This window comes from Manis pentadactyla, chromosome 8 (genome assembly GCF_030020395.1).
Source record: "Manis pentadactyla isolate mManPen7 chromosome 8, mManPen7.hap1, whole genome shotgun sequence".
Lineage (NCBI taxonomy): Eukaryota > Metazoa > Chordata > Mammalia > Pholidota > Manidae > Manis > Manis pentadactyla.
In genome coordinates, this window is record NC_080026.1 from 129175073 (window position 1) to 129187460 (window position 12388).

Here is a 12388-nt window from a genome sequence, read left to right on the forward strand (position 1 = left end):
GGAGGGGCGTGGGGGCGGCGGCGGCGGCGCGGAAGATGGCTGCGGCTGAGGCTGTGGACACTCAGCTGATGCTCGGAGTCGGTCTGATCGGTGAGGATGCAGGCGTTGTCTCCCGCAGGCCCGCACCCTGCTTCCGCCTCCGCCAGGGCCCGGGGCAGCCCCTGCTCCCGCTCGCCCGGCGCGGCCGCGGTGGGAGAGCGCGGCCCTTCCATGTTGGGCCTGGGCGAGGGGCTGTGGGGCCCGGCCTCCTCCGCGCCGGGATCGGGCCAGCAGCTTTGGGCGCCCTGCCCGCGGCCTTGCGTGGACCCCGCTCTGGCCGGGCGGCGGGGCGGCGGGGTGGCAGAATCCCCGGGACCTCCCAAGTCCCGGGAGGGAGCTCCTCCCGGATGCCCGGAGCTGCAGAAAAGCCCGGACGAGGAGGGGCCCGAGCTCCGGCGGCCGTGAGGGGCCGTCGCCCGGCCAGCCGAGGCTGCACGGCGGGCCGCTCCGGGACCGTTCGGCTGGGAGGCGACAGGGTGGGGCCCCTCGGAGTGTGCGGGAGCGGCGCGTGAGGACCCGCCAGGCGCCGGGCTTGCCCCGATCATGTGATCGAGCAGTCCGAGCATGGTGGCCAGCTGTGCCGGCCCGGGTGCTGCTCATTGTGCATGGATCGCCTCCCGTTTAGCCCCTACTAGGGCTTCAGGGGTGTGCGTGATGTTTGATGCCCACTTTACGGAGGGGCAGATGTAGACTTGGTGTCATTTGTGCGCTGACGCACGCTAGGAAGTGGCGGAGCCAGGTTTGGGACCCTTTCTTTCTAGCCCCAAAGCGTCAACTCATATCAGTGGGGGACTCCTGCATCACACGATAGAACACGTGTCTGTAACGAGTGTCTACACAGTCACAGTGGGGGGATCCCTGTTCGTTTAGAGGAGTTCACAGATGAGGAAGTCTGTTGGGATCACTGGGCAGCCCCGAATGTGCGCCTGAGCCGTGTGCAGTGTTGCAGGGTTGGGGCTTTCAAGGAACCATTCATCCGGTAGGCGACAGGGAGCGCGGGGTTGCGAGAATGAACACCTGCCGGTTCTCTGCGCGCCATAGTCCTTTGAAAACGTATTCTTACGTTGAGGTTTTTACAACCCCTTAAAAGCTCTATTCCCCTAGTGTACAAGAGCGTTACTTGGGTTTATCAAAACTGGCGAAATGTGCTGATTATTTTTCAGTGTCTTAAAGAAGTGCATTTATCTAGGAACTGCTTTCTGTATTCATTTCTAATGTGATTTTTAAACTGCTGCAAAACAAAACCTAAATACCTCAGGCATCTTAGTCCTGCTTGAATGTACTTCTGAATTAAGGCTGAGTTAAACTCTGACTTTACCTGGTAACAGCGAAGACAAAACAGGTTTTCAATTCAGCAGGTTTTTTACTTTTTATATTGGCATGTGTTTAAAAGGGATCTGCTTCAAAATAAAGGGAGGAAGGGTAACTCTCCCTCATGAAGCAAGGAGGGCTTGGTGTTGATAATTGCTGAGGCTAAGCAGTGAAGATGGGAAATTCATATTATTATTCTTTTTTTATATAGTTGGTATTTTCCATAATAAAAGGTTTTGTTTTTGAGTTTGTAGATCAAAACCTGGATTCTGACTGTTCTATGTGCAGTAACTGTTTCTCTATAGTTTAGGCTACTTTTGCCTGGAGTTTTTATTATTAGCAAATTGCTCCTATTTTGTTATTGAGGTGTTGACTTTGATGATGAAATTACTTGACTGGATAACCTTAAAATTTTAAATATAGAATTTGCACAATCAGTACATAATGTGATTTCAAAGAGATTTCACCATTTTCTTGATCTCCAGTTTTGCTTTCAACAACCACTTTCTATGTACTTACTAAAGATTTGTCTAGATACAGATGTAAAGTAAGAACACTTTTGAGAATTTGTGTGGGAGGAGATAGGGAAGACTTCTACCAAACCTATGAGGCTAAACTTTCATTCATGATTTATTATAAAAGCTTTTTACTCAGTTGGCCTAAAGCTCAAGATAAGGAGAGCTAGATAATTTGACCAGCAGAGGTAAGTAGGAATTTAGGGTCCCATGTGCTTTGCGTCGTTTTGTAAAATGGGATATTAAAACTGATTCCATTTAGTGCTTTTGAGTAACCAATCAATTTACTTCCTTGCTGCTGTTTGACATTCTCACAGTGACCATCTTTCCACCGTAGAAAAGGACACAAATGGAGAAGTTCTGTGGGTGTGGTGCTATCCTTCCACAACAGCTACTTTAAGGAAACTGCTGCTGAGAAAATGCTGCCTTTCAGATGAAAACAAACTTCTCCACCCCTTCGTCTTTGGCCAGTACAGAAGAACATGGTTTTATATCACAACAATTGAAGTTCCAGATTCTTCAGTCTTGAAAAAGGTATGACTACACAAAGGTCAAAAAAAACCCAAAAACACAGTGATGTAACATTCCAATAACTCTTAGCTTTAGACTTTATCATCACTGTATGCTTTTAAAAAATATTAAATACGATTTTCTTGGGAAATGTTTCACTTTCATTCATTCTGTATTTATTGGTGTATATTATGTGACTGACTCTGTGGTTGGTGTAGTGAAGCCTTTTCCAGGTTTTACACTGATGGAGTAGAAGTAGTGTCAAAGTCACGACTCTGATTAAGAGTAAAAAATATTTTTCCATAATTGAAAACTATTTCAAAGGATATAGTTATTTTTGGCATAGTTAAGAAAACTTTTTCTTCCCATTTGTTTGTGGATGGTAAGGATATAAGGATAGAAAGGAAAATTAAACTCATGTATTCAGTAGCCTTTTGCTGTATCATTTGATATGAACAGGATCAATGTGGCATTTTGAAAACCTGTATATGGTCATTGTGGACTTTCCTAATCCCAGGCAACCAGCAGGTTTTTTCAAAGAAAAGAATATCAGAAAGAAGCAGCTGTGGTCCTGGCACTTCTTTTATCATTTATGGCTAATTTTGTAGCCAATAACCAGACTGTCTGAAGCATGTCTAAGATACCAGATTAAATTTAAAGAATTACTTAAAAATAACAGGAAAGCAACAATTTAGAAACGTTAGAGGTTTAAGACAGAACAGATTCATAATTAGAAAATGTAAATTTGCAAAAAGATAGCTTTCAATAAACCTTGTTATAAAGTCTTTAGTTTGTGCTCATTAAATTCTTGCTGAAAAAGCTTGACATACCCTCAAGTAGATTTATCCATGTTTTGTACGACAGACTGCCAAATTATAATGTTTATTTCAAATCTCTGTTTTTCAGATTTAGATTTAGAGATAGTTCTTATATTTCAAAATATGGCTTTAAAAAGATGTATTTCTTAAATGCTTTGTTATTAACAAAAGTTCTGAATTTTGTCTCAGTGGGAATAATAGGTATATGGTTATCAGAAATTTGTAGTAATTGAGGCATATACATAAATAAAGTTTATTATAACATCCTTTAGATTATATAGCATTCTATAGAGATTTGGCTCTTTCAGGAACTGTGTGATTTATTTGTACTATTTGGATTTTACTGAAATGTATTTTTGTTGTTTTTCATTCTTTGATTTCATTAATGAAAAATAGTTGCTAAATTGGTGGGTCTGCTATAGCATTCCCAGTCCTGCTGTGATGAGTGAGGGTAAGGGACTTGAAGTGAAAATTCACATTTTTGATATTTAAAATACTTTTGCATTTTTGAAAAAGCATTGTAACTAAGTTCTGTACATTCTTATGTAGGAAATTAAATATACATGTATTATAAATATATGTCCTTTAATATGTGTGTATATACACATAAAAGTATTAAAAAGCCAAGTGAGGACTGTGTTACATTTTGGTCTTTTCCTTTTAATGCTGGTATATCTTGTACAAGAGGTTTGTTAGAATATACTAATAAAATTAATTCTGTTAAATTATCTTTAAAAAGTGTACCTTTTTTCTTTTGGACAGGTGACTCATTTTTCTATTGTTCTGACCGCCAAAGATTTTAACCCAGAGAAATATGCCGCCTTCACTAGGATATTGTGTAGGTCTGTATGAAAACTATTAAATTCTAATGCATAAAAAGGAAGGTCTTACTCAATAGTTACATAGCAGATTTCTACACTGAGGAAGCAAATTTCAGCCCTCTGTCTCCCCAGCTTAACCTTTACTGGCCCTTCAGAGACTGTTGGTAAAGAGGAACTTTCTCTGATGCTTCAATGATACTGTTCCTCCTATTTAAGGGAATAGTGGGGTGGGGGAGAAAAAGCAGTTTGTACAACTATTGGAGCTCCTGGGGTTTTTGAGTCACTTGCCATTTTTGGTCTGTTTTTCTGCTCACTTCCAATCTAGAACTTTCTTGAGCAAGATGGATAAGTTAAGTCTTTATTAAATAGTAAGCTGGTTCATATGTGTGAAGGTGTGTGTGTGGAAGTCATTTTGGAGAGAGTCATTTTAGTATTTTGAATTAGGCTAAAGCACAGGAAAATACTTGTTAGCTGCAATGCTGAGGGGCTGAGAAACTGATTAATTGGTTAATCACGATTCAAGTAGACTCCTTTAGGTTCATCCTCGCTGTTGAAAAATTTTTTCTAAATAATACCAGTCTACTTTCTTGCCATGATAAGTATATCTAGTGAATTAATAAAGTCTAAATATTAGAGACATTGGCTTTTTCTTTGATTAAGGCTTTTACAGGGTTTTAAGTTATACTTTGTTTTTAATATTGTCACTAAATAGAAAATTGTAATTGTAGGTGTCATGTATTGCCCTCAGGCTTATGCCCAATAAGTGGTTTTTTTGGGGGGAACAAGGGGAGTTGTTTTTTCCTCACTATAAGCCTGGTAAATGGCTGTTCTTTTGCCAGTTTTACACACATACACACACACACACACACACACACTCACACTCACACTCACAATATGGCATAAGAATACTTTTTCATTACTTACAGGTTTCAGTTAGGTTGTATTTTGATGAAATGAAGTTATACTATTTTTGCAGCCAGCTATGATGATAAAGACTTCTTGCTCTCAAGATAAATTCCAGGTGTATGGCCCACTGTGTGATATAAACAATTATCTGCTAATAATGGCACTGACACAAAAGGAGATGCTTATTGCTAAAAGGGAGAAGGGACACTATCTAGACACTGTGAACTGAAAACACTACAAAGGGTGTCCTGAACAAACATTGGACTCCCGTTTCATTTGATTGAGTCAGGGTTAGGTTACTCCACTGAATTCATTGGGAAACATTCTGGGGACTGGAAGACAGGGTTGCTTTAGATTCCACTTCCTGCCCAAGAGGGAGCCCAGAGGGCTTCTCAGCTTCTGCAGGGCTCAGCATTGTGCCATTCTGCATTCTCTTCTCTCACAGTGGAGGAGATAAGAAGACTCAGAGCCATTGCCAGCCACCTCCTCTGCCCCCATCCCTTGCCACACTTCATGTTTGCCCTTGTACGTGTACACCTCCACTTGTGTACACACCAGGCACACACTCTCCCCATGACCTTGGGTCTGAGTTCACCTAGATAGACACTTTTTGGGGATGATGAGGTTACTGTGGAAGTGCTCCTTCCGTTTATGGTGAGAGAAGCAGGCAGACGTGCCTTCCAGTGTGTTGCTCGTGGTGGCAGTGGAAGCCTGCATGGAGCGGTTCAATCCCTATGTGGGGTCCATCAGCTGCCATGACCCCCTTCATCTCCCAGTCCCTCCAGCTAGTGGCCCTGGTAGAGAACCAGGGTGTCATGCACACGTGGAGTCAGTTGTCCAGGACAGGTGTGACACCTGTGGGTGTCTATCTGAACAATGAATAAGGTCCGCTGGGCTGCACTTTGTGGGTTTCCCATGGGTGGTGCTGGGGATTCCTCCCTCTGTTCAGCCTCTCGTGCGTGGCCCAGGGTTGTCACACAGAGTGTCATCTTATCCTCCTACCCTTCTTAGGTTTCTCTTCTCCATTACTTAAAGTGGTTTCTATTTTATAATTTAATGGCAGTTTTTGTTTGGTTTTGTTTTTTTAGTGGTGGTAATGTAAGCTCATAGTAAAAGAAACCAGACACCCAAGGGGTATACAGTGAAAACTGAGCTCCTCCCTTCCCCAGTTCCCAGCCAGCGCTTCTGCCTGCTGACCCCACCCCAGGGCAGCTCCTGGGTCTGTTTTTTTCATAGCCTGCCTGAGATAATTTCTCCATATGTAAGTTTGTGTATGAGTTCATGGGTTTGGCTGTATCTTGTATATTCGATAGCTTACCATATTTACTGTTCTGTACCTTTTTTTCCCTCAATTTGTGTTGAGAAAAAGAATTAAAAAACAGTGATGATTGACAAAATTTGGTAAGCAGTTCAGACATTCACTTTTTACTTAATTTACAATAATTATAATTTTCAAATGCTCTCTCTTGAACAATTACTTTCTTCCCAATTTTCCATCCCTTCAGCTACCAAAAGACCCAAGTAGTCACAGTCCTGCTTCTCAAACAAACTTGAGATCTAGTTCCTCACAGGAAGATTTGAGGGGAACGGATTGAGTTCACATGTGAGCTATAAATGTAGCTAGTTCTCTGTCAGCATTTTCTGGAAGTCTTAACTTAGTGATGCATTTATCACCAGAAACTTAAAAGAGTTGATTTCTTAATTATCTAAATATAGCAACCTCTAGGAACACCGATAATAAATACAGGCTCTGAGCTAATTACTGCTTTCTTTGTGAACAATGCATAAAACACCTCTCTTGTCAAAGGAAATTCCAGCAATAAACAGGGTCGTTATGACTAAACACCAGTTGTGAATGTAAGACAAAACAAGATCAGTATACAACATGCTTGAGAGTAATGGGGTTTCTCTGTAGTTCATTCTCCTGCCCCAGTGGACTATAGCAGCCTTACCCACATGTAAGGAGAGAGCCAACTTCAAAGAATTATTGAAGGTCTTTCAAGTAGTTTTTTTTATGTGTATACATTTTGAAATTAAATGGTGAAGTAACCACAACACGAAAAGATTCAGGCACTCAAAAACATACTAGCAAGTTGGCTTAGATTCTTTAGAAAGTATCCATGCTTAGCCTTGGTGCATTTCTGCCATTGGTTCATGCTACATAATAGCATGTTTGCCTTTGTCCTGTCTTCCAGAATATACCTGAAACACGGGAGCCCAGTTAAAATGATGGAGAGCTACATCGCAGTTCTCACAAAAGGGATATGCCAGAGTGAAGAAAATGGCTCTTTCCTTAGCAAGGACTTTGATGCCCGAAAAGCATACCTTGCAGGCTCCATCAAAGGTAAAAAAAGGGGTGGGGGTGTCAAAAAAGGGGGAGAAACAAAAACCCATTCCAGATGGTCCCATCCCATCTTTCACAACAAATCTCCAAACCAAGGACAAAGTATCCATAAAGGATACTTAATGTTATCTCATCTTCCTGTATATTTTCATCTATACAATAAAGGTTTACCTACAGGAGGGTAGTTCAACTTCTCCATTTCCATACTTGGTTAGAGACTTGTCATATGGAAGCAGATTTTGGTGGTGTGATTTTTTCCTTTGCATAGGATTCCAATTGTTACTGTAGAAATATCCTATCACCAGTAAGCTGACTTTCACGGTTCAAGGTCCCCACTCACTTCATAGTTTTTCTTTCCTTAGATCTTAGCAGTTCTCTCTTCCACCCGGAGAGCTCTTGCCTCTGGCCCCGAGTTCCTAACATGACTCCCTGCCTTTCTCTCCTATCTGGGAAATCCAAAATGGCAGAGACAGCCCAGGGCTAAACACAGACTTCCGTGTCCTTATGAGAGAGGGGGCAACTTCAGGGGGGACGCTGGCCTTCATTCTTGTTCTTCGCTTCTGATCCCACTGTCATGTATGGTTTCAGAGCATCCCTGTTGAGGCATTAGATGTTCATCTGACTGTCTCAAAAGGACTTAAATAATGATGTGAGGGGGGCAGGTCAGTGAACATTTTTTAAAACTTAAGTTTTAATGACACAGAAAGATGCTGGTTCCCTTTGTATCATTTATTCCACTCTTGTGAGTTTGGCTTCACCTGATGCCTCTGGCATAGAGACCTCGGGAGGCAGGCGTAGGCTTCTGTAACACCCCTCCTGGCCAAATAAGGTGCTTCTGTACTTACATTTACCTAGATTTATTCTCTATATTGAAAATTTTGCATTCTATGACAAGAATTATGACCTATAAAAACTATTTCTTTATATAATATATAATGCAGTAACATTATTATTTCTTTTGTTTTAAGACATTGTATCTCAGTTTGGAATGGAAACTGTTATCTTACACACAGCACTGATGCTAAAGAAAAGAATCATCGTTTATCACCCCAGAATAGAAGCCGTGCAGGAGTTCACCAGGTATTGTCTCTAATCATTAAAAAGCATAGACTTTGTGGGCAGCCAGTTTGGGCACTCAGTGTTACTGTGTGCTCTGTCGTGTTGCGCATTTATTATAAATAGAATGTGTTAGGCTGGGGGTGAAATGCCATTTTGGTCTAGTGTTTCAGTTTAGATTGAGTAGTTCAAGGTCACTGAACTTGGACAAATTCCTCTTTAAATTTAGAAATAAGAATATTTTAGAGAAGGGAGTGTGCAATTTTTTCTTGCCAGAGAGTAAATATTTTAGGCTTGATGGCCCTATGGTCTCTGTCCCAAATACTCAATTGCCGTGGGTAGTGTAAAAGCAGTCAAAGACAGTACATACACGTAAATGAATGAGCATGGCTGTGTTCCAGTAAAACTTTATGTACAGTGACAGGCAGCTGGCCTTGGGGCATAGTTTCCTGAACCCTGTTTTACATTTTGATGCTACAGATCTTCATAAGAGTATATATCAATGATACTGTAAGTTGTTTCTTCAATTTTACTATACTCCTTTTATTTTTATAATAAATACAGATCTTTTAAGTTTTTTTCTTTGCCAAATCTAACTGGCTCTTAGATTCCTTTTTAAAAGCAGGGAGAACTGCATTTATGCTGTGTTTACTGGGTGCCAGGCACCTTAATTTATTAAACTTACTCGTGACAAGAACCCTGCAAGGAAGTATTACTAGCCTGTTTTATAGGTTAGAAAATTGAGGCTCAGGGAGGCTAAATGGTTAGATAATGGAAAGAAGAAAAGCTTGATAGCTAGAAAGATCTGGGTTTAAATTTGTGGGAGGGCAACTTACTAGCTCTGTGGTCACATAAAGGATACTTAATGTTTCTAAGCCTGCCTTTCTTTATTTGTAAAATGAAGATAATCATACATAAGAAGCTACTAGCTCTGTGGTCACATAAAGGATCCTTAATGTTTCTAAGCCTTCTTCATTTGTAAAATGAAGATAATACATCATAAGCTTGTTTTTAGGATTGGAAATAATTTGTATTAAAGTGCTTAGCATGTACCTTGCTCATAGTGTGCACTCCAGAAATGATAACTGTTTTGTGACTGCCTCAGATTGTAGGTGAGAAGACAAGAATTTTTACCCTGCTCTGATTCCAAAACCCTGTGTTTTTCCACCCAATTACCCTATTCCTCTACATTTTTACTTCTGAAACCAGGGATGTCCACAGCTTCTGAGATAGGTACCAGGGCCCCAGGGGGCTTACACAACCACATATAAGTTGGGCACATCTTCCCACTTATCTATTTTACTAGAAGTTATTATTTTTTTAAGGAAACCTATTTTATATAAAAACAAACACAAAGTGGTTTGCAAAGTTTGACTGGAATTGTAAATACTAAATGAGAAACTTAAAAAAAAAGTCTTGCTTGCAGGGCCCACTTTGGATGTCACCCTCAGACTCAGACTTCTCTGTAGCACTCCGAGAGTGGGGTGTCCAGAGGGAACTTGGAGAAGTGTCACTCCTTGCCACCCTGGAGACCTTTTGAAACTTCCCCTTGAGCTTTTTGTAGCTAATCTGACCCAAAAAGAAGAGTTGAAAACACTGCATTATTCAGAGAAGACAAGTAATGACTCTATAGCATCTTACTACACCAATAGACAGTGATTGCAGGGGTAGGGGGTGGGACTTGATAATATGGGTGAATGTTGAAACCACAATGTTGTTCATGGGAAATCTTCATAAGAGTATATATCAATGATACCATAATTAAAAAAAAAAAAGAAAACACTGCATTACTTTAAGTTGAAGCCTGGAGGTGTTGGCGTGTTTAGGCTTTGTCCTGCCCTCTGCTTGATAGCCAGTTTCCTCCACGGGAAGAAGAGGGAAGGGGAGGCTGAGTCTGGGGTGCGGGCCGGCAACCATGTGCATTCTCACCTTGATTCCCCAGGACTCTGCCCGCCTTGGTGTGGCATCGACAGGACTGGACCATACTTCATTCCTACGTGCACCTCAGAGCTGATGAGCTGGAAGCTCTGCAGATGTGCACAGGTAGGCAACAGGGTCCCTAGGGAGGAGAGGCTCCGCTTGTCTAGGGCTTTGCTTTGGTTTGGGGTTTGTGTGTTGGCTTTTGCATGCATTCCAAAGGGGAAGCCTGATGATTTATTATTTCTATGGTAAATGCAACCAATTTTTTTACCCTTAAATTTTTTTTTAATTTTAAAAATATTGTGAGGAGGTACACATAACATAAAATTTACCATCTTAATCATTTGTAAGTGTTTAGTTCAGTGGCATTAAGGGCATTCTTGTTGTGCAACCATCACCAAAATACAACTTATTTTTAACTTGTAAAGTTCTCGTCTTTATAGCTTCCCTATCAGTGATTTGACTTAGACTTTATTTTGAGCCTTTCCATATTTCTCAAAGGAAAAATTTATATTATTTTTAAATGATGTTATTTTACAAGTATAATAATCTGTAATAATACGATTCTGGGAATAAATTAATAATACAGTATTTAGTTTACAGAAATCCTAACTTTGTAGTAACACTTTTTTCTTTTCCTTTATTTACATTTAAAGCTATTGTGCCCTTTATACTTTCATGGTCTTAAAAAATCCTTTCGTAAAACAGTAACGATGATGCTAGTTTTTGTTGCTTTCCCAATTATGAAATATTTCTTACACACATAAAATAATATGTAATATTTGTGTAAATTATAAAAAAATAAAAGGAACACTCATGGGCTCATCTGGGAAGCAGTGCATATGCATTCCTATCCCATTGAACCTTTTTCCTCACTCCTTTCCTCTAGCCACATACACATGAACACATATCATTAAACAACATAATGTTTAATTTTACTAAGCTAATTTTGTACATATATGGACTCACAATGGATGAATCTTCTGTAGTCTATTTTTCCTTTTGTTTTTTTTTGCCTTTAAAACTTAATATTTTTGTGTGATTCCTCCATGTTCACATGGATGTTTGTAGTCCTGTTCGTTTTCAGTGCTGTATAGAATTCCATTACATGATAAACCATAGTTACTTAATTTGGCCTTTTCTCGTTATTCACTTTTAAAACAGTGCTGCTATAAGCATTCTTATTATGGGTCTCTTGGTGCACATCTGCAAGACTTTCTCTAGGGTACACATCGGGGAGTAGATTCTGAGTTACAAGGTATGCAAATCCGCAAGCTGTTGGATAATGCCATGTTCTCCTCAGAGACTGTAACAATTTACCCTCCCACTAGTAGTATAGAAGCAGTCCCATCACTTCATGGCTTCCACAACACTTAGTTATTGTCAAACTTTAAAATGTTTGCCAACTTGGTGGGTGTACAATGGTATTTCACTATGATTTTAATACGCATTTTCCTGATTCCTAATGAGTTTAAGCATATTTCTGTGTTCTTGTCATTTGTGTTTCCTCTTCTGCAAAATAACTGTCTATTACTCATTTTTCTATTGGATTTTTCTTAACAATTCATAGAATTTCTTTATGTATTTAGGATATAAACCCATTGTTGATTATATATGCTTCAAAAATCTGAGTTTGTGGATTTTCTTTTCATTTTCATGGTATCTTTTCATCGACAGGTATCTTCATTTTAATGTGTTGGAATTCATTAGACTTTTATATTAGTTTTTATATTTGAAGAAAATTTATGGCCCTCAGATAGAAGGATATTCTCCTGTATTTTCTTACAAAAATTTCTTGTAAAATAGTTTTTTCTTTCCCATTTAAGTCTTTAATCTACCTGAGTTACTTCTTGTGTAGTGTCTGAGTTTGGGACCTGATTTCATTTTCTTCCATTTGGATAGCCACTTGACCCCAGAGCATTTATTGAATAGCGTGGCCTCTTTTCTCCAGTAGTCAGCAGTATTTCTCCCTTGCATCACATTTTCTCACATATTAATGAGTCTGTGACTGGCTGCTCTGCGGTCAAGTAAAACTTCAGCAGTGATAATTGATCCTCAAGTTTTTAATTGTACTGCTCTGTGATATCTAAAGTCTGGGAACTGTTATCTTAACACCAATTCCGGAAGTCCACTAATTCTTGAGTTGCC

At 40.0% G+C, this 12388-nt stretch overlaps 1 protein-coding gene across 3 annotated transcripts in view; it reads left to right on the forward strand.

The window, feature by feature from the left end:
• The window catches only part of DENND10 (DENN domain containing 10), an 18629-nt gene continuing 6241 nt past the window's right edge, over positions 1–12388 (forward strand). The window contains exons 1-6 of one of the 3 annotated variants that reach the window (XM_036898504.2): positions 1–90; positions 2183–2399; positions 3956–4035; positions 7116–7264; positions 8233–8344; positions 10263–10363. In XM_036898504.2, the coding sequence (XP_036754399.1) occupies positions 7147–7264; positions 8233–8344; positions 10263–10363 (331 nt within the window). In that variant the 5' untranslated portion in view covers positions 1–90; positions 2183–2399; positions 3956–4035; positions 7116–7146. The remainder of the gene's footprint in view (positions 91–2182; positions 2400–3955; positions 4036–7115; positions 7265–8232; positions 8345–10262; positions 10364–12388) is intronic. The other 2 variants (XM_036898503.2, XM_036898505.2) reach the window with 2 other exon arrangements.